This window comes from Grammomys surdaster, unplaced genomic scaffold (genome assembly GCF_004785775.1).
Source record: "Grammomys surdaster isolate TR1022 unplaced genomic scaffold, NIH_TR_1.0 217, whole genome shotgun sequence".
Lineage (NCBI taxonomy): Eukaryota > Metazoa > Chordata > Mammalia > Rodentia > Muridae > Grammomys > Grammomys surdaster.
In genome coordinates this window covers 1,580,390-1,598,830 of record NW_021604662.1, presented here as the reverse complement: position 1 = coordinate 1,598,830, position 18,441 = coordinate 1,580,390, and the positions used below count along the sequence as shown (strand labels likewise).

At 38.4% G+C, this 18,441-nt stretch overlaps 1 protein-coding gene across 2 annotated transcripts in view; it reads left to right on the top strand.

The window, feature by feature from the left end:
- Positions 1–18,441, top strand: part of Map7d2 (MAP7 domain containing 2) — a 107,884-nt gene that overhangs the window by 21,855 nt on the left and 67,588 nt on the right. For both annotated transcript variants that reach the window (XM_028772695.1, XM_028772701.1), the window contains exons 2-3: positions 16,009–16,086; positions 17,431–17,594. In XM_028772695.1, the coding sequence (XP_028628528.1) occupies positions 16,009–16,086; positions 17,431–17,594 (242 nt within the window). The remainder of the gene's footprint in view (positions 1–16,008; positions 16,087–17,430; positions 17,595–18,441) is intronic.

Sequence of the window (18,441 nt, the reverse complement as noted above, 5' to 3'; positions counted from 1 at the left end):
TCTTATATGTAAGAATTTTAACTTGAAATTCCTTTTTACTGTGATAATATTTATAATACAAACTATAATGTTTATCAATCTAAGGATACATACAGTTCAGTGGTATTAAGTATATTTACCATGTTGTCTCACCATCAGTACTATTTTCAGAAAATTATTAACATTGTCAACAGAAGCTCCATGATCATTATGTTCAACGGTAACACTCCATTTTCCTTTTCTATCTTCTGTCTCTATGCATTTGCCTATTATAGATAACTCATATCAGTGGAGTTATATAAAATTTACCCTTTGGTGACTGATTTCATTTAGCATAATGTCTTCATGATTCAATGATGTCATAGCATGTGTTGGACTTTCACTTCTTTTTAAGGCTGAATAATTCATTTTCTGAACAGTATACGTGTTGTTTACCCATTTATCAGTGGACTCTCGCATTGCTTCCCTTTTCTGCTATCAAGAATAATGCTGTTAGGAACATAGGAATAAAACTAACTAAGAGTTCCTGCTTTTCAGTTTGGTATGTACCAAAAAGTGGAATTCCTGGGTCATACGGTAATTCTCTATAGTTTGGCACTATATATAGCTGAAAATTACTGTATTCACTGATTTATGGCTTCTTAGGACTACCAGGAGAGAGAGAATCTTGATGATGGCCTGAGTATCAGGAGGTATTCAGGATTAGTACAAAAAGTTATTTATACCAAAGATTTTGAAATTGTTAGCAAGAATATATTGCCCACCATGAGGCTTTTAGATCTAAAGTTTAGAATGGCTCCCTTGCTGCCTGACATATTTTCAGCCACTCTTGAGGCTTTCTTTAATGGAACAGGAAGTTGCAAGAAATATCACAAATGGGTCAGATTCCCCAGCAGTGCCTGGAAGCCTGGCTTCTAGAGTAGACTCTCCTTCATGTGGTGTTTGTTTTTTCTATGACCTTTCTTGCTTCCAGACTATTTCTTTTCCATATCTGGTGTGTGTGTGTGTGTGTGTGTGTGTGTGTGCAAGCATGTGTGTGTTTTGAAGAATTGAACCCAGAGACATGTGCTTTCTAGGTTGACACTCTTACCACTAGGCCACATTTCATCCCCATCCCATTCTCTGATTCAGATCCCAAATTCTGCAGCTAATTTTATTTTCAAACATGAAACAGTTTGTGTAGAATTAATAAATATCTTAAATACTTGATTTTCTGATTTAGTGTTCTGCATTGGAGCAAAGAATAAAGCCTCAATTTTGCTTTTGTTAATGTATCCCATTCATACAGAAAAGGTATTCTGCCTTCCCCATGTTCTCATTCTATAGTTGTGGCTTTAATGTTTTATATCTTGAGTATTATTTTATTGTGTTTTTTGGTAGTTTGTCCTTTTTTATTTCTTTTTATCCGTGGTGGGATGGTGCTGAGATGCAGTCTTGCTATGAAGGGTAGTGTGGAACTCACTGTGTAGACTAAGCTGGCTTCAGACTTGTAGCAATCTTTATCTGCCTCCTAAGTACTAAGATTACATATGTGAGCCCCCATACTTAGATTCTGTCTTTTGTTTTTTTGCTGGAGTTAGAACCCAAGGTCTTGCACAATTTAGGCCAGCATTCTACCATTGAGCTATATAGTACCCAGACTCCGCCATTCCCCCTCTCTCTTTCTTTCTCTTTCTCTTTTTGACATTGCAAAATCACCCATTTAAAGTATACAATATTTTAGAATATTCAAGGTTCTATAAACACTGCCATAATAAATTCTACAACATTTCATGATCCGCAAAAGAAACTCTGCACTCATCAACAATAATTCCCTATTTCCCCTCAATCCCCAACCCTATACAGCCTACCTAGTCTTCCCTGTCTTGATATATTTTTACATGTTCCCTTACCCCCATTTCCCTTCTTCCTTTACTTTTCTCACGTGACATTATCTGCTTAACTAAGTCCTTGAGTTAAGCAATTCATTCCCAAATTGAATGAATTGTGAGAGAAGCAAATACAAGAATTCAGTACCCCCAACCCTCCCAAGCATGGAGACACCTTTAATCCCAATACTAATAAGACAGACAGAACATTGATTTTGAGGTCAGCCTGGTCTACATAGTGAGTTGCAGGTCAACCAGATTTACATGGTGAGACCCTGTCTACACACACACACACACACACACACACACACACACACACACACAATTTAGCCCCCCAAAGCAGTGGTGGACACAGCACAGTTGAGCACTGTGCTGCCCTTGTAAGTCACCTGCTTTCATTCTGCCACTGTGAATCTTGCTTTTCATTGGCTGTTCTGTAGGGATTACAGAGATAGGTCAGTGAAAGTGGAGCCAAAAGTTGATCTGATATTGATCTATGATATGATCTGGACGTGATGAACTAAGACTTCAGGGTATGTCTCATGTGAGTAAGTGAGTGAGTTCTAGGACAGAAATTTCCTGCCTTCTAAAAGTACCATCTCCAGATGTGTAAATATTAGTATTTAATATAGAGAGTATTGTTATTGACTGATAAAATATTGGTTCACTGTAGCTTTTTGTTTGCTTTTGTAGCTAAATCTACTTGGTTTAGGTCCATGTTCTTTTTTTTCTACTTATGTGATCTTGACCCAAATTGCTTCATCTCTACAGAAACCTGTGTTTCTATGTGGAAGGGAGGAGAGTAATAAGTCTAATTCTGTGAGGTTCTTTTAAGATGTAAGTAAGATGATATGTGATAAGCACTTAACACAGCACAGAGTTAAGAACTCAGTAAATGTTATTAGTCATTAAAAACTGTTGAATTAGTTTCTCTGAGGAAATGCACAGAAGCAACTGTTCACCCCAGATAGAACAATGACAACAAAGAAATGATTTTATTTTCGTTAATCTTTGTCAACCTGTTTTATTGAGGTTACTTATGGGAACATGGGTGACTAGAGGAGCTACATCTTAAAAATCCCCACTCCAGCATGAGTTACTGCTAAGGAAAGTTTTTTGCAAGAATTGATTATCTGCAATGTCTACAGGCAATTCCTGGAAGAGTTTCCTCTGCCCAGCAATTATTTACTGCTTATGTAACCAGCAGGAGGAACTTCCTTAGTTTTGTTTCTTATGAGTTTCCTGAGCCCCCTGCTCCTTGAGGGGGGGTGGAGAAGGGGCCATTCAATCCTGAAGTGAGAAGGGAGAGAAGGAGTGGAGGAAGAGGAGGCTGAGCTTTTGAAACCAACCCCTAGGACACACTCCCTTCAACTAAGCCACACCTTCTAATCCTTCCCAAACAGTTGTGCCGACTAGGGACCAGGTATTCAAACATGATCCTATGGAGGCCATTCTCATTTAGACCACCAAAAACAGTGATATTTTACTTGTCTCTTTAGAACTAAAAATTGTTTGAGTCAGTTGTGATAGTGCACACCTGTAATCCCAGCACTCTGGTACACTTCGGAGTACTGTTACTTCGGAGTAACATTACAATTCCAGCACTTCGGAGATACAGGAGGATCAAGGTTAGTCTCAGCTATATAGGGTGTTCGAGGCAAGCCTAGGCTACATAAGACCCTATCTCAGAAAGCAAATTAAAAATTTTTTAAAAACTAACATGCATTAAATATTAATATTTAAAACTTTTACAAAATGCTGTGATTATAAGCATCAACATAGGGAAGATTTGGCTATGCTTGGGTTCTTGCTGAGGATTTTAGACAAGGCAATTTCTTGTGGATAAATCAGAATATTTTATCATTTCTTATTGATCACTATTAGCTATTAATTAAGGCAAACCACTTTGCTCAAAACAAATGATCTTGACAAAAGAGAATTATCAGGGTCTTTGTAATGAATTGGCTAATTGTTTGGTGTTTTAAAAAAAAGAGCAGTGTGTGTTTACTGGTCATGATACATACATGCATGTACGTGCACACACATCTTCTATTATATCTCCTTATTTCTGTGAATACAGCAAGTAGTAACAGGTTTTTGCTGTGGAATTTTTAGAGATACAGGATAGAAAAACACAGTGTACTTTTAGAATAAGATCTGTCCTGCTATTTTTATATTCGTGAGTAGGCTTTGCTTGGGGGGAAATAGACTAAACTGTTGTTTTGAGAGCAACTTTGAAGTGTGTGTGTTTTATGCATGTTTCTATACTTGTGGGGGAAGGGGTACATAAACATGTGTTTATTTGGAGGTAAATGGCCAATATTAAATCTTTTCATTCTCTGCCTTATGTTTGAGCCAGGGACCCCCATTGAACTTGGAGCTCACTGATTCTGTTAGTCTGACTGTTAGCAAGCCCCCATAATCCTATGTCTGCCTCCCTGGTGCTTGGATTACAGGCAGCCCCTGGCTTTCTATGTGGGTGCAGGGGATCAGAACTCAGATCCTCATTCTTCTCCAGCAAGCAGTTTGCTGACTGAACCATCTACATAATACCTTGTTTTACTTTTTAAGACAGAAAATTGTCATATTCCTAGTGATAGAAGCTCATCTGTTTAGCTAGGGGAAGCTCCCCAGACTCACAGACCTGGCTAAAGTGGGCCACAGAAGGCTTGAAGATGGTTACTTGTAGTTTTCAGACAATTGTTGGCCAGGAGCAGAAATCAAGTATTAGGTACCTCCCAAGTCTACAGACTTTTAACATATCTACTCAGTGTTAATCTATGATAAAAATAATTCAGGGCTTGTTTCCCATAAGTAAAATGGAATTAAGACACTGTTTATCTTGTCCATGATAGAAATTCTATACTTGCTGTGTTGTCCATGTTCACTCATACAGTGCTAATATCATTTGCCTGTTTTTTTTGTATGTGTGTGATTACTTCCCAGCAGAAGAATTAGAGTCTGAATTGTTATGAGTGAATAATAGACACATAGAAAAAAGTCTGTGATGATCAGAAATGCAGAGGGTATAGAAGCATGAGGTCTGTGTGGCTACCATACAATGAAGAAAGCTGGGAAGACAGAATTCAGTGTCCAGTCACCAGTTTACCTTAGGGAGCCCCCTAATCTAAACTGTGTAGTCTTCACATAAGTAGCAGATCATACTGTGAATAGAGTATATGGTATATATTGGCTTTCTTTGAAATTCTACATACTGATATTGTACTTATTTTAGAAACATAGGAACTCTGCTTCTTTAATGAGAAGCTAGGGTAGGAGTTAAGCTTTTCCATCATGGTGTTCAGTAGATAGTCAGTTGAGTTCCATTTTCTTCTATCTTTTGTCATTTTTAGATACCTTTGAGTATGTTAATATCATTTTTCTGAGTGATCTTTTTGATCAAATATTAATTAGAATGGAAATTGTGACCTTTAGGGAATTGTGGTAGTTCCTGAGGGAAATAACATGGTGTTCTTAATTAGGAACACTGAAGTGATTCTGTGGCAGGACTGCAGGAACAGTCAGAATCTGTCACAATTTGTTTGAGTTGTGTTCTCATATATCAAAAAAGGAAAAGGATTCATCTATGAATGCTTCTGAGTGCCAAGCAGTGTTTTACAACCTACACCTTCTTCATCCCTGGGAGGTAGACAACACATTTTCTTTTATAGGAGATGAACTTAAAATGAAACTGTTAGTATTAAGGGTTTACTTAAGATTCCTTAGGCCACGTAGATGCCAACAGAAACCCTCAATGCTAAAATGGCTGAGATTTTCGCATAAATTGGGGTACAGCCCAAAAAAGGCAGTCTTACAACTGTAGAAAGAGCAAGCCTATTTGGACACTGCAACTAAGAATTTGTGCAGACTGAAGGCAGTTAAAGACCAGAAAAAGGCAGATTTAACAGTGATCCTGGAAAACAATGTTTTTTGTCAAAGAAGGGTTCAGGATCAAGAAATACTTCTCACATCTTATTTGCTGAAATCTTCAGTGAAATCAGGTCTTTGTTCCATGCCCATTTGTCTCTCTGGCTGGAGGCAGGGTGCCATGTAATTCACATTGGCTTCAGATTTGCCCAGTGGGTGAAGATGACTTTGAGCTTCAGATCCTTCTACCTAGACCTCCCAAGTGGTGAGATTGCATGCATATGCCACCATATTCTGTTGCCTTGATTATTTATGAGCCTTAAAATCCAGCTAATCACTGGGCCCTTGGAAAGGTGACTTCAGTTCCTATGCTCATACCTCATTATTTCTGTGCTTCAGACACCAGCATTGACTCTTAAATCTCCCTACATTTTCATAGGGCTACAAGCTTGGGATATCTCAGGTATTCTCTGGGTTAATTTTTTGTAGCTTTGAACACAAATGATGTACAGACTGTTGGCCAGCACTAAAATTTTTGTTTTCTATTTGTTGTTGCAGAATTTTGAAGCAGTTATATATTATATAAACTACAGTGTAGAGATTTTAAGGATACCAACCAATGAGTTTTGGCAGATAGGTCCATTACCTTAACCCAAGATTGACTTATTTATTTATTTTTTTATAATTTATTTTTTCTCAAATCGTAATTCATTCACACAGGGCTTATAAACACAGAAAGGCAGGATGTGGGGAAGGGAATGACACTGGAGTGTGGGTGTTCAGGGGGAATACAGATATCATCAGAACTGGGTATCAGCTGGGTGAAGGTTCAGGGGACAAGTCACTATGACTCTGTCTATGACTCGCTTGTCCTTATCTAAGTTGGTATTGTCTGCCAAGGATACCTATTAACAAGGTCTATGGCTACTCGGGCTTGTAAATTTCCACAAAAGCTGCGTGTTGACATTAGCTTATAGCCATCTGTTTCAATGTTTTTCCACTGAGACCCAAGACTTGGTGTTAGTATACATGGATGACAGGCCTATTGTTGATTTTAGGCCTAAGGTTGATTTTAGGCCTTCAGTGGGTAAGCAGGGCTGCCCCTGACATCTCCTCCCTTCTCTAAGTATAGAAGGGCTGTGGCAATTCTAATCTTGCGAAGGCGGGGATAGAGGCCTGACCTCCAGTATTTGAAGGGGACCTTGTAATGGCTCCAGTCCCCCTGTCGTTGTCCAGTGAGGTATGAGGGCCATACCCGTCCTGATGTCTTTTTCCTGGAGAGGGGATACTTTTGACATCAACCCCTATGCAGTCAGGCTTGTCCCTCAGGGAACCCAGAGAGATATGTTTTTTCAAGATTGACTTATAAGCATAGTAGTCCTTCTTAGCCTTCTATGCCCTAAGACAGGAAGCACAAGTTCTAAGACAAAATGGGTATTGTGCTAGAGGCTTGGAACAAGCAGACTGTGTTGCTAATTTGAAAGCTAATTTCCAATCTCAAAGAGTGTTATGAACTAATTCTGAAGTGAAGTAGCGTGCATGTTGGTGAGATAATGGTTATTATACCGAGGAGCACCAATGCTTTCCAAATATTTGATATATATCATAATCACTTTAAATTACATTGTAATTTAAAAGCCATATCTAAGTAGGGATGGTGATAACTCATTTTTTCATTTGTGACATAGACTAGTTGGTCTTCTGTGTTTGCAGATTCTGCAACTGCAGAATTCATGGATCAGAATTGCTCAGAAGAAAAGTTGCATCTATCTTGAATATACACATATATCTTTTCTGTCTTTAGTCCCTAAATAACACAGTAAAATAACCGTTTATTTACCATTTTTACCAATTTACCAATGGTGCTTCTCCATTTTTTTCAGGGAGGGAGGGAGAGAGGGGAGAGAGGGGAGAGAGGGGAGAGAGGGGAGAGAGGGGAGAGAGAGAGAGAGAGAGAGAGAGAGAGAGAGAGAGAGAGAGAGAGAGAGCTCGAGAGAGAGAGAGAGCGAGCGAAAGATTCATAAGATCCAGGGTGTTTATGTACATTTTTAAAACATGTATTTGATACCTGGATATTTGTATCTTCATGATAGTTAGTAGTGAGTTTTGAGCTTTACTGTTCTAGGCTTGCTTAGTTCAAAATACATTCTTATTAAAATTATCCTTGAAGGAAATATGTTTGATGATAGTAAAGATTTCTCCTCACTGTTGGAGAGAATTTAAAACAAATCAGAAGATTACAACATGTGGGAAGTCGATTATGAGAACATCAATAAGAAAATCAAAGTATGGTCTTCAGGGGCTAAAGAGATGGCTCGATCTTTAAAAGCATATACTGCTCTTATAGAGAACCCAAGTTCTGTTCTGAGAACCCACATTGGGTGGCTTACAACTGCCTGTAACTCTAGCTCTATGGGATACAGCACCTTCTTCTGAAATCTGTGATTCTGCTCACACATGATATACACTCAGCAAACACACATGCATATTTAAGTAAAAATAAGTATTTTTTAAAAATTTGGTCTCCAGACAAGTATGGCTCACTCACTCAGAGAACTGTAGATTCTCAGGTCTTCTGACCCAGTTAGTAACTGAGTGTAAAGCCTAACAATCCATTGTTTTGAGGGTGTTTTGTTTTATATTGTTGGAGAGTGAGTCCTGTGCTTTGGCAAGTGCTCTACCTTTGAGCTACATACCCAGCGCTTGTTTGTTTGTTTTTGTTTTGTGTTTTTGAGATAGAGTAAGTCTGTGTAGCTTAGGCTGTCTTCAAACCCATCATGTTCCTGCTTCTGTCTTCTAGTGCTGGGATTATTGATCTGTACCACCATGCTAGGCTTTGAATCTGTTTTCAGTAATCCTTCAAGGGTTTCTGATAGATGGCAAAGCCCGAATAATCTTATTAGAATCCCCACCCTCCAGAAATATTGTCAGGAGAGTTAGTAAATTATTACAATAAATGCATTTTACTGAGGTACATATTTCAAGTAGATGCTATGCTATTTTGCTCTGTTCTGGTCAGAGAGAATATGTGTGTAATCTTGTAATTCTCCTGAGGTTATTTCCTGTTTAGTTATTTGTTTTAAAATTAAATATCCTGAGGATGAGTAGGTGGTTCAGTGGTAGAATGTATACCTAGTATACAAAAAGCCTCTGGGTTTGATCCCTAGCACCACACATACAGACAACATCATCATCATTTAATCATTACTTATTATAAATCACTAGCTATTGCTATTACATAAAAATAAATATTAAGTGGAACTAAAATAAAGATCTCAAATAAATACCAGAAATCTCATATGATAGCAAAAGAAATAACATTCAGTAATCCAAAGGGATTGAAAGCAATTCATATTTTACTGGTGATTGAAAAAAAGAGAAGATGAATTCCTAACCTGTAGTCCTTTGCCCATTCCTCTAGCTCCCAGTATGTACATGTCTGTTCAGGCACACACATATGTATGCTCTTATACCTTCCAAGAGTCTCTTACACCTTTTTCCTTCCTTAGTTCCCAGCAAGCACTCTTCCTGGTGGCAACTTTTGACTCCCTGCCTCCCAGCTACTGTTTCCTTCTTTCCTTTATTTTCTGGTCACCAGTATTTGCTCCCTTTCCAAAGTCTATCAGGCCAAGCTGACTCACTTTTTGAAGTCCAGAAAATCCTTCTACCTGAATTACACATCTATGTAACCAAAATCCAAGAACTGGCATATTCCAGGCTAGACAGACTGTATGCAGGAAGTCAAAAATGTAAGGGCAGAACTCTTTTTCAAGTGCAACACTCCCATTTGTCTGACTCAACAGGGCCTTACAGAGCCCTTCCCTCTGCAATTTCATGGTTTGAAAGTTTTTAAGTGTCAGTAATATATTAAATTGACTTCTCAGAATTTATTTTTTGTGTGAATTAATACATGTATCTGATTAAGCTCTGATTTTAATACTGAAGGATTATTGATATCTTCATAGGGACTTTGATGGACTTGGATTTCATTTTTTAAAAATGTTGTGATTGCTAGGGAAAAAGCTGTTTTATTTTTTGCTGTTGACTTGTGTCACAATCCATTGCACTGAGCAGTTATCCCAAAGTACAGAGGGAATTTAGAGTTAACACTGTGCTCAAATTTTAATGAAACGTTTAGTGACCTTATAGAATGGCTTTTACTTTGAAGCGTTTAAACTAAAGCTTATGAGCTAGAACTATGTGGTATTTTCTGAATGCAAGCAGTATATCTGGGTTAGGAATATAGCTCACTGGTGCATAGCTAGCACATGAGCATCACACTCTCACCTAAGTCAGTAGACCCGCCTCAAAATTAAAAATGTCTAGGTTCTGTCAAAGTATTTTCAGTTCACTAAATATTGAAGTTCAGTGAGATTTCAGGATTTTTTTCTAGCACATTTTCACATATGCCATTTGAACACATTACACACTAAATGTGTAAAAGTTAAGAGGACACCTTTGAGATGTCAGTTCTTGTTTCCCATCTTGTTGATGTAGAATCTCTCTTGTTTTTGCTTCTGGCCTGCATACTCCAGGTTAGCTGGCCCCATGAATTTCTGGACAACTCTCCTTTCTCTGCCTCCCACTTGCCATAGGAATTCTAGGATTAGAGATGCAAACCATTACATTATGTTTTTTTTAAATATGAGCTCATATTTATAATTCCAGCAGTCTAGAGGTAGAGGCACAGTGATCATCAGAAGTTAAGGTTACCCTTAGGTACAGAGTCTGAAGCCAGTTTATGCTACATGAGACTTTGTTTTATAAGGAAGAAAGGAAGAGAAAGAAACCTGAAACTTCTTAGTTGTTCTTCACGGTATTTCCCATCCTCTTCATTCCTTCTTTTATGGCTCTAGCTAGTCAAAGTGGATCATTTGGTGCCTTAATCTCTTGCTTCATTATGGTTATTACTAATTTTTTGAAACAAGATCTATCTAGACCAGGCTGGCCTCTAACTAACAGAAATCTACCTGCCTTTGCCTCCCAAGTTCTGGAATTAAAGGTGTATGCCACCATGCTTGGTTCTATTATTATTATTATTATTATTAACATCATCATCATAATAATCATCACCATAATATTCCATTCTGCCACTATAATGAAGCACCAGATACAGGCTACTTTCTAAATTAAATAATTTTTGGCTTGTGTTTAAGGAGGCCTCACATAGTAATTAATAATCTTGCTGCTAGGATGTTTTCAATGTGTTTAAAAGAGAGTCAGTACAAACCAGAACCACTGTTAAATCAGTTCCCATGTACCTTCTGAGCCAGAGTTTGACTATTCATGTAGGGATATGGGAGACTCCCCACAGAAAGTGGGAGCTTTCATTGAACTTCTTATATAAGCTCTTGATTCCTGTCCCCCAGACACTGACGTTTCACCACCTTTACACTTAGTGTAATTGAGGTTGTTTTAAAATACACTTGTTCAGTGCCAGATGTGGTAATATACATGCCTATAATCCTGGTTACATAGGAGGCTGAAGTAGGAGGAATGCCATGATTTTGACTGAGGCCAGTCTGGGCTACATTGTAGAATGATCCTTTCTCCAAAAGCCAAAATAAATAATAAAATAAAATTCACTTGTTCAATTAAGTTTTAAAACAGATAACTTCCCTTAGAAAATTTGAATTTCAATAATACTTCTTACCAGTATCCATGAATAATTGACTAATATTAACTCATTAATATTCTAGTAGAGTGCTTCAGGCTAATACAATTCATGTCAAAATGAGGTTTTAAGAATGCATTGCTGCAGCTCAAGGATAATGAGAAGCTATTCCCACTTTCAGTAAATCAGTGAAGTGTGGGATTATGCTGTTGTTTGCTTTCTCAGTATCACTGTTTTAATTTTTGTATTGATAAATTTTATTTCAGAGGCAAACATCTGAATGCAGTTTCCTTGGCAAGTGTTGCTACATCTAGAATGGGAACAGGGGTATCTCTAAAACACCCTTTTCTGTTTGGGTCTATTCCAAGGCTTCATACTTGAGCTAGATTTGTTTTCTTCATAGTTAAATGTCTCTGTTTTGAGGTCGTTGTTGATTTACATGTAGTTATGGGAAGTATTACAGAGAGATTGCCAATTTATAATGCAATGCCACAATAAATGTGTTTATATTAATGTAGTCAAAATAGAGACCCAGTCACCACAAGGATCCCCTTCCTAATGTCCATTTTACCTTTCTACTTCCTATTACCCCTGGCTCCACAATCCCTGGTAAGCACAGTTCTGTCAGCCATCTGTTTTAATTGGGGCTTACAGGATAAAATTGTGTGTCTTATTTGAAAAAGAGAAAATAAATGTCCACATGCAAAGCACAACAGAATAAAGGATGGTTATATAGGAGGACAAACTTTAGAATTTTAGGTGACATAGACTTTCTTTTGGAGTTAAATATTTGAGTATATTATTTCTTTAGAAAGCATTTCCTGCATTGGTGGTCATTATAATCTCACATGATTCCTCTGTCTTAAATTTAGCTGGTTTGTTTTGAGTAGTATCTGATCAAGTCCATGGATGTTTCATTTATTTTCCAACTCTCCTTACATTGAGATGAGCCCAAAGGTCTCTTGTTATCCTCTGGAAGTTTGTCGGTAGTCAAAAGGTAGTAGATGAGCTGAGTTGTTTAGCTTTTCTTTAAATAAGAAGTTCTTGAAACATTTGGACTATTAAATAGGAGAGATATATGCTGTGAGGAGGAAGAGGGAGGGGTTGGGACCTTAGGTGTCTTATCAAGTGTTATAGTTAATGTTCTATTAATGTGAAGAGACATCACAACCAAAGCAACTTTTAATAAAACAAACTATTTAGTTGGGAAACTTGCTTACAGTTTCAGAGGGTTAGTAGATGATCATCACGGTGGGAAGCAGTCAGTCGTGGTACTGGAGTAGTAGCAGAGAGCTTTACATCCTGTCTTCACAGGTGGCAAAGGGGGTGGAAAGGAAGAGAGAGGGGGCTTTTGAAATTTCAAAGCCCACCTCCACCTGCAAACCACTTCCAACAAGTTAACATCTTTTTTTTTTTTTTTTTTGGTTTTTCGAGACAGGGATTTCTCTGTATAGCCTGGACTGTCCTGGAACTCACTTTGTAGACCAGGCTGGCCTCAAACTCAGAAATTCACCTGCCTTTGCCTCCCAAGTGCTGGGATTAAAGGCGTGTGCTACCACTGCCTGGCCAAGTTCACATCTTCTAATTCTTCCAAAAAGTTTCACTAACCTGAACCAAACATTCAAATATTTGAGCCTAGGGGGGCCCCTCACCTCACTCGACATTTAAACCACCACACCCAGTAAAACTTCAATCCTGATTGGATGTACATACTGCTTTTCTTCATCTGACCCAGAGTAACTAAACTTGAAGGGAAAGAGTCACAGGAATGAGCTTTCAGAGTTCTTTACCATTGCCATGCAGTAGAGTAGCAATCCAATGTGCCTATGGAGTGCCTAATGTGTGCTATGTGACCTAGGAACTGAACTCTTACTTATTTGTTTTTGTGTAGTTCATGGCTGCCAAATGGATAGCACAGAGAGTCCAGGTTACCCATATTAGGCTGTTTTGTTTTGCTTTGTTGTTGTTTTTTTTAAATTAGTGCAGCAAAGCTGAATTGCTTGCTTCAGCCAGGAGGAACCTAAGTTGTTCCCAGAGTCTTATAGCTTTCACCCATTCTCCACTCACCATCAGTCTCTAAGATAGCACTGAGTAAATATTTCCAAACCATCAGTCTGAGAGACAAACAAATAGTGAGCTGAAGTGGTACTTGCTCTGTCTGTGCACAGCTGTGCCCATACCTGGCTCTCAACACTGCCTATTTCGTACTTCTCCAGATTTTCAGGCTCATGGGATCAGGATATGATTTGTTCCTTTGCTGAACAAAAGAACCAAAGAAGATGCTACATTTCCTTTGGAAAAAAAAAACCTGATAATTGAAACTATGAGTGTTAGGGTCAAGTTCTCAGATTATATAGATTTTCTACTTTTGACCATGTGACCTGGAACAAATTAATTAACCTTTTTGTACTCCTGTTTCTACACTTGTAAGATGTCATCATAGGGTGGTTGAGCCCAATAAATTCATGTAGTGTACCTTGTCCATAGTGGTGTGCATACGTGTGTGTGTGTGTGTGTGTAAAAGGTAGCATGGATATCAGGCTTGCCTTAAACTAGCCCTATAGTTGAAAATAATCTTCCTGCCTTCACTTCTCAAGTACTGAGGTTAAAGGCATGTGCTACCACCATGCTCAGCTGTAGTTGGTCCATTGTAACTGCTTATTTGTCATCTCTATTATGATGAAGCTGCTGCTGTTGCTGACCTGATCATAAAATTTTTCTGGAAGGGAAACTTGTGTCTTACATGTGCCCACAAGAGGGCAGCCTGAGACCTTGCATGTCCATGAAACAACCTTCTGGGGCAGCTTTTTGACCATCTTTTTCTTTTTCTTCCAGTTTTTCTTTCTCTAATTAAAGAGTATTTTGATCATTCCCCAGACTTTCCTCCTACATAAAGCAGACTTTGTGGTGTGGTGTACCAATCAAGGCTCAGGTAGAGAGTAGCCACACTGGCATGGGCTGCATTTAACTAGACCTCCTAGGTTTTTTTTTTTTTTAAGCTTTTAGCTTTCTAGACTGCAGATTCATCCGAGTAGAACTTAAGATAGAGACTAAAACCTAAATTAAGAAAAGATTTGATGTTTTCTTCTTATTCCTCTATCATTAACTTCAATTTCAGCACTGTGTGTGTGTGTGTGTCTTGTACACCCTGGGTAAGAGGTAGTAGTTGGAACTAAGCAAACCCAGGGCAGTCCCAGTTATATACCACTTTAGAGGCTGCCAGGGAGGGGAAGTTACTTTTCTGTACAGGGAAGAAGGATGAAGTAAGGGCTTCACAATTTGTATGGAAGCATGGGGCATCATAGATCTTGGAGTCTTGAAGGTTGGGTGAGGTTAAAAATACGGCAGTGTCGGTTGTGGTGGAATGAGGGGCAGGCAATGTAAACTAGAAGATATGAGGGGAGGGGAGAAGTGGTGTGGTTGAAGTCACATTGTTGAGGGCTTGGAATGAGTTGGAGTTGGGTCTTTAAGTCCATGATGACATTCATGTTGTTGGCAGTATCATAATTAAGAACTGACTAAAACTAAACATGAATTATGTCAATTTGTAGTCAAGGACTGGATTATTCTTGTAGTTGTCTCTTGAACTTTAGTATTCCTGATACATAATTTACACTGCAGAACCAAACACATGTTGGAAATCATGACAATTCAGTTTGTCATGTCATTCATCTTTATCCTCAGTGCCTACACTTCAGGCCTTGCTTCTCTTATCCTTTCCTGTACAGCAACTAGAATAGTCGCTGGAAGAAGTGACGATTGCTATGTCAGCAAAACATACTATGAAGTTGGTGTGATGTTGAGAGGAAGGGCCCAGGCACTGGGAATGTGGTTGCATTAATAATAAAGCTTGTTTCTCCAGAATGGTATGTGTAAGCTGTATATACTACTTTTCATGAACAACCAACAGTAACAATGCAATAAATTATTCTAAACTTACACAGCCATTATTTATTTAATCTTGAATTTAGAAAGTTCTTTAGGGCCTTGGAAGGAATGGGGTAGCGACATGGAGATGCAGGGATATTTTCCTAGATGTTTTTGGGGATAGCTGTTATTCATTTCATCTTATTTGTTACAAATATTTGCATGCTAAGTACATAGAAGTATATATTTTTCTTTGTAATTCTGAGATACTAAGGCTGACATCAAAGCAAACTTGGCAGAACTAAAATTAAACTTAAGGGATACATTTTACAGTGGTCTAAAGTGTGCATATATATTCACCACAATTAATTGCTTCAGAACATTAAATATTTTTCAACTGTATAATAATTGATATCCAAAGTCATATTCAACTTGTGGCTTTTTTGCCCTGGACCGACAAGCCAGATTAGAATAAGACTGATGAATGTCATTGCACACTGCTAGGTTTCTGTGTCACTTAATTGCATTTCTGACCCCTCCAGGTCAGGCCTTGGGACAAAGATTAGCTAAAGGGCTGTTGTCAGCCACCACTACAACACATGTTGGAAAGCACAGGTGGAAGCCATGACTGCTACCCTTGAATTGTTGGGGCTGGCTGAGGATGTATGATGGGACGTGAATTCCTTGAAATGAATTGGTGACAATGGTTAATTTATGTGTATGTCCAGACCCAGGGACATGTACACAACCATCTCTAGCACTCAGTAGATAAAGAAGAGTAAAAAACTGAAAATTATGTTTTCTATCTCATAGGAATGGATGGATTTTTAAAATCAGATGAGAGACAAAGATTAGCCAAGGAGAGACGAGAAGAAAGAGAAAAATGTCTGGGTAAGTTGCATACTTTGGCTATTTAAGTTCACAAAAGTGGAAAAGTAGAAATGAGGTAATACCATTTTGAAAGGTCCTTAGAAATCTGTGAATGACTGGAAAAGGAACTAAGACCAGTAGATGAGTCTAGAGACTTGAGTGTGAACTCACACAGTAACTTGCATGATCACAAAAACTGGAATTCATGAACATTTCATTCACTCACAAAATATTGACCCTCCACTGTATCCTAGGCAGTATGTTTGGAGCTATGGACAATACTTGCTGCCACTGGGGCTGGAGAGATGATTTCACTGTTAAGAACTGACTGCCTTTAGAGAACACAGATTCAATTCCCAGAGCACACATATCAGCTCACAACTGTCTTTAACTCTAGTCCCAGGGGATCTAGTGCCCTCTTCTGGTGTCCTTAGGCATTGCACATACATGGTACACATACACACATGCAAACAAAACATCCATACAAATAAAACAAAACAATTGTTTCCTCTGATCTGAGGCAGACTTGATGACCTTAGGTATCCACTATGTGCACGAATATGTGTATGTCCAGATCCAGGGACATGTACCCAACCATCTCTCAGATCTACCTTTATCTCAGTACATAAAGAATAAAAAAAACCTTCTCTTTTGGCATCCTCAAGAGAAATGAGAAAATAGGCACTCATTTTCTGCATTAAAACAGTATGCCCAGTTGAGAAAGGCTTTTATTTTTTAACCTTTTGTTGGCTATAGATACCACCATGGAGTTCCATGAGTTAGGTAGATGATAATTTCCCTCATTGAACTGAGATGAACAGGAAGCTGTTGGATTCTTGTTTGGCCTTCTGGGTAGTTCAGGCATTACCACCCCCAGAGAGCCTTTCCTTGGCCTGGCTAAGTAGAGGTAAAGGCTTCTTAGTAAAAGGCTTGATGCAAAGACAAGACTTTATCTTAATGCTTTGCTCAGATCACTGTGCATGCTCATTTAACATGATTTTGATGAACTGTATCTTTAAACTATCATCATTCTAGCCACTGTATGGTTTAGCTATTGTATACAAGTTTGGCTTAATTATAGCAATAATACCATAACACCTATGTGTGGAAGTACTTTTTGTGTTTTACATGCATAATTTTCTTCACCTTATTACTGCCACTGTACAACTGAGAAGGAAGCCAAGACAGAGAGATAACATAGTTATTAACATGCCCCACACCACTTAAGGAGTGGCAGAGATAACAGAACACCCAGTCTCAATCACTGCATCCTGGGATCTCATCAGATTATTGTTTCTGTGTTCTTGATCTTAATCCAACCTGCATGAGGAACACTTGAAATGACACACTGCTTCCATTTCTCAGCTGCTCGGGAACAACAGATCTTAGAGAAACAAAAAAGAGCCAAGCTTCAGTATGAGAAACAAATTGAGGAGCGATGGAGAAAACTTGAGGAGCAGCGCCAGCGGGAGGATCAAAAGAGGGCAGCAGTGGAAGAGAAGAGGAAGCAGAAGCTCCGGGAAGAAGAGGTAAGTAAGGTCTTGAGAGCCTTCCACCCCAGCTAGCTCAGTAGCTCACATACGGGAAAAGTGTTGAGGGCATCTTGTGTTCCACCCAACTATCAGCTGTGAGAAAGACCTGCCCCCAAATCTTTGTCCTGGTGACATAGTATGCCTTCTTTCAGCACCATAATACAATGAGTTAGTGGAAGTAGCACTTGGAGAGGTGCAAAGAGATTTTGCCATTTGGTTCACGTTTGTTGTACAAGCCAGGGCAAAATGCTTCCCTTCTCTTGACTCTGGTTTGCTCGTCTCTGCTGTGACCAGTTAGATTTGGTGGTTTCCAAGGCTTCTTTCAAGTATAACCTCTTCTGATAAATTAAGAGACACAGGGGGCTTGTGGTTTGGGTTTTGAGTGATAGAAAACTAAGTATTATGCCAGTAGGAAGTCCATGCTTCTGGAACAGACCAAGGCCAAAGCATATAATAAGATGATCCTGTTATTTAATGCTGGGAAATTATTCTATGTTTGAATACAAAGATGCTAGTGTATTTAAATTTTAATGTAGTTCCTTGCTTAAAGCATCCTTTCCAGTTACCTTTTAAAAAAGAAATGGAATGCAATTATCTGCTTGGAGTCCGTTATTACTAAGCTTTGGAAGTATATTTAGGAAGCATATTTGAATTATAGATTTTCTTAACAAGTATATTTAAGGATGTAATCATACTCTTGTATCAGGTTATGATCTTTTATTCATAAGGTATAATGACTCATCTTTTAGTATGAACAATGTAGCAGTTTGTCAATTTCCAACACTAGAATACGGAGACTTTTATGTAATAAATTTAGTGTTTTTAAAGTCTTTGAATGATATAT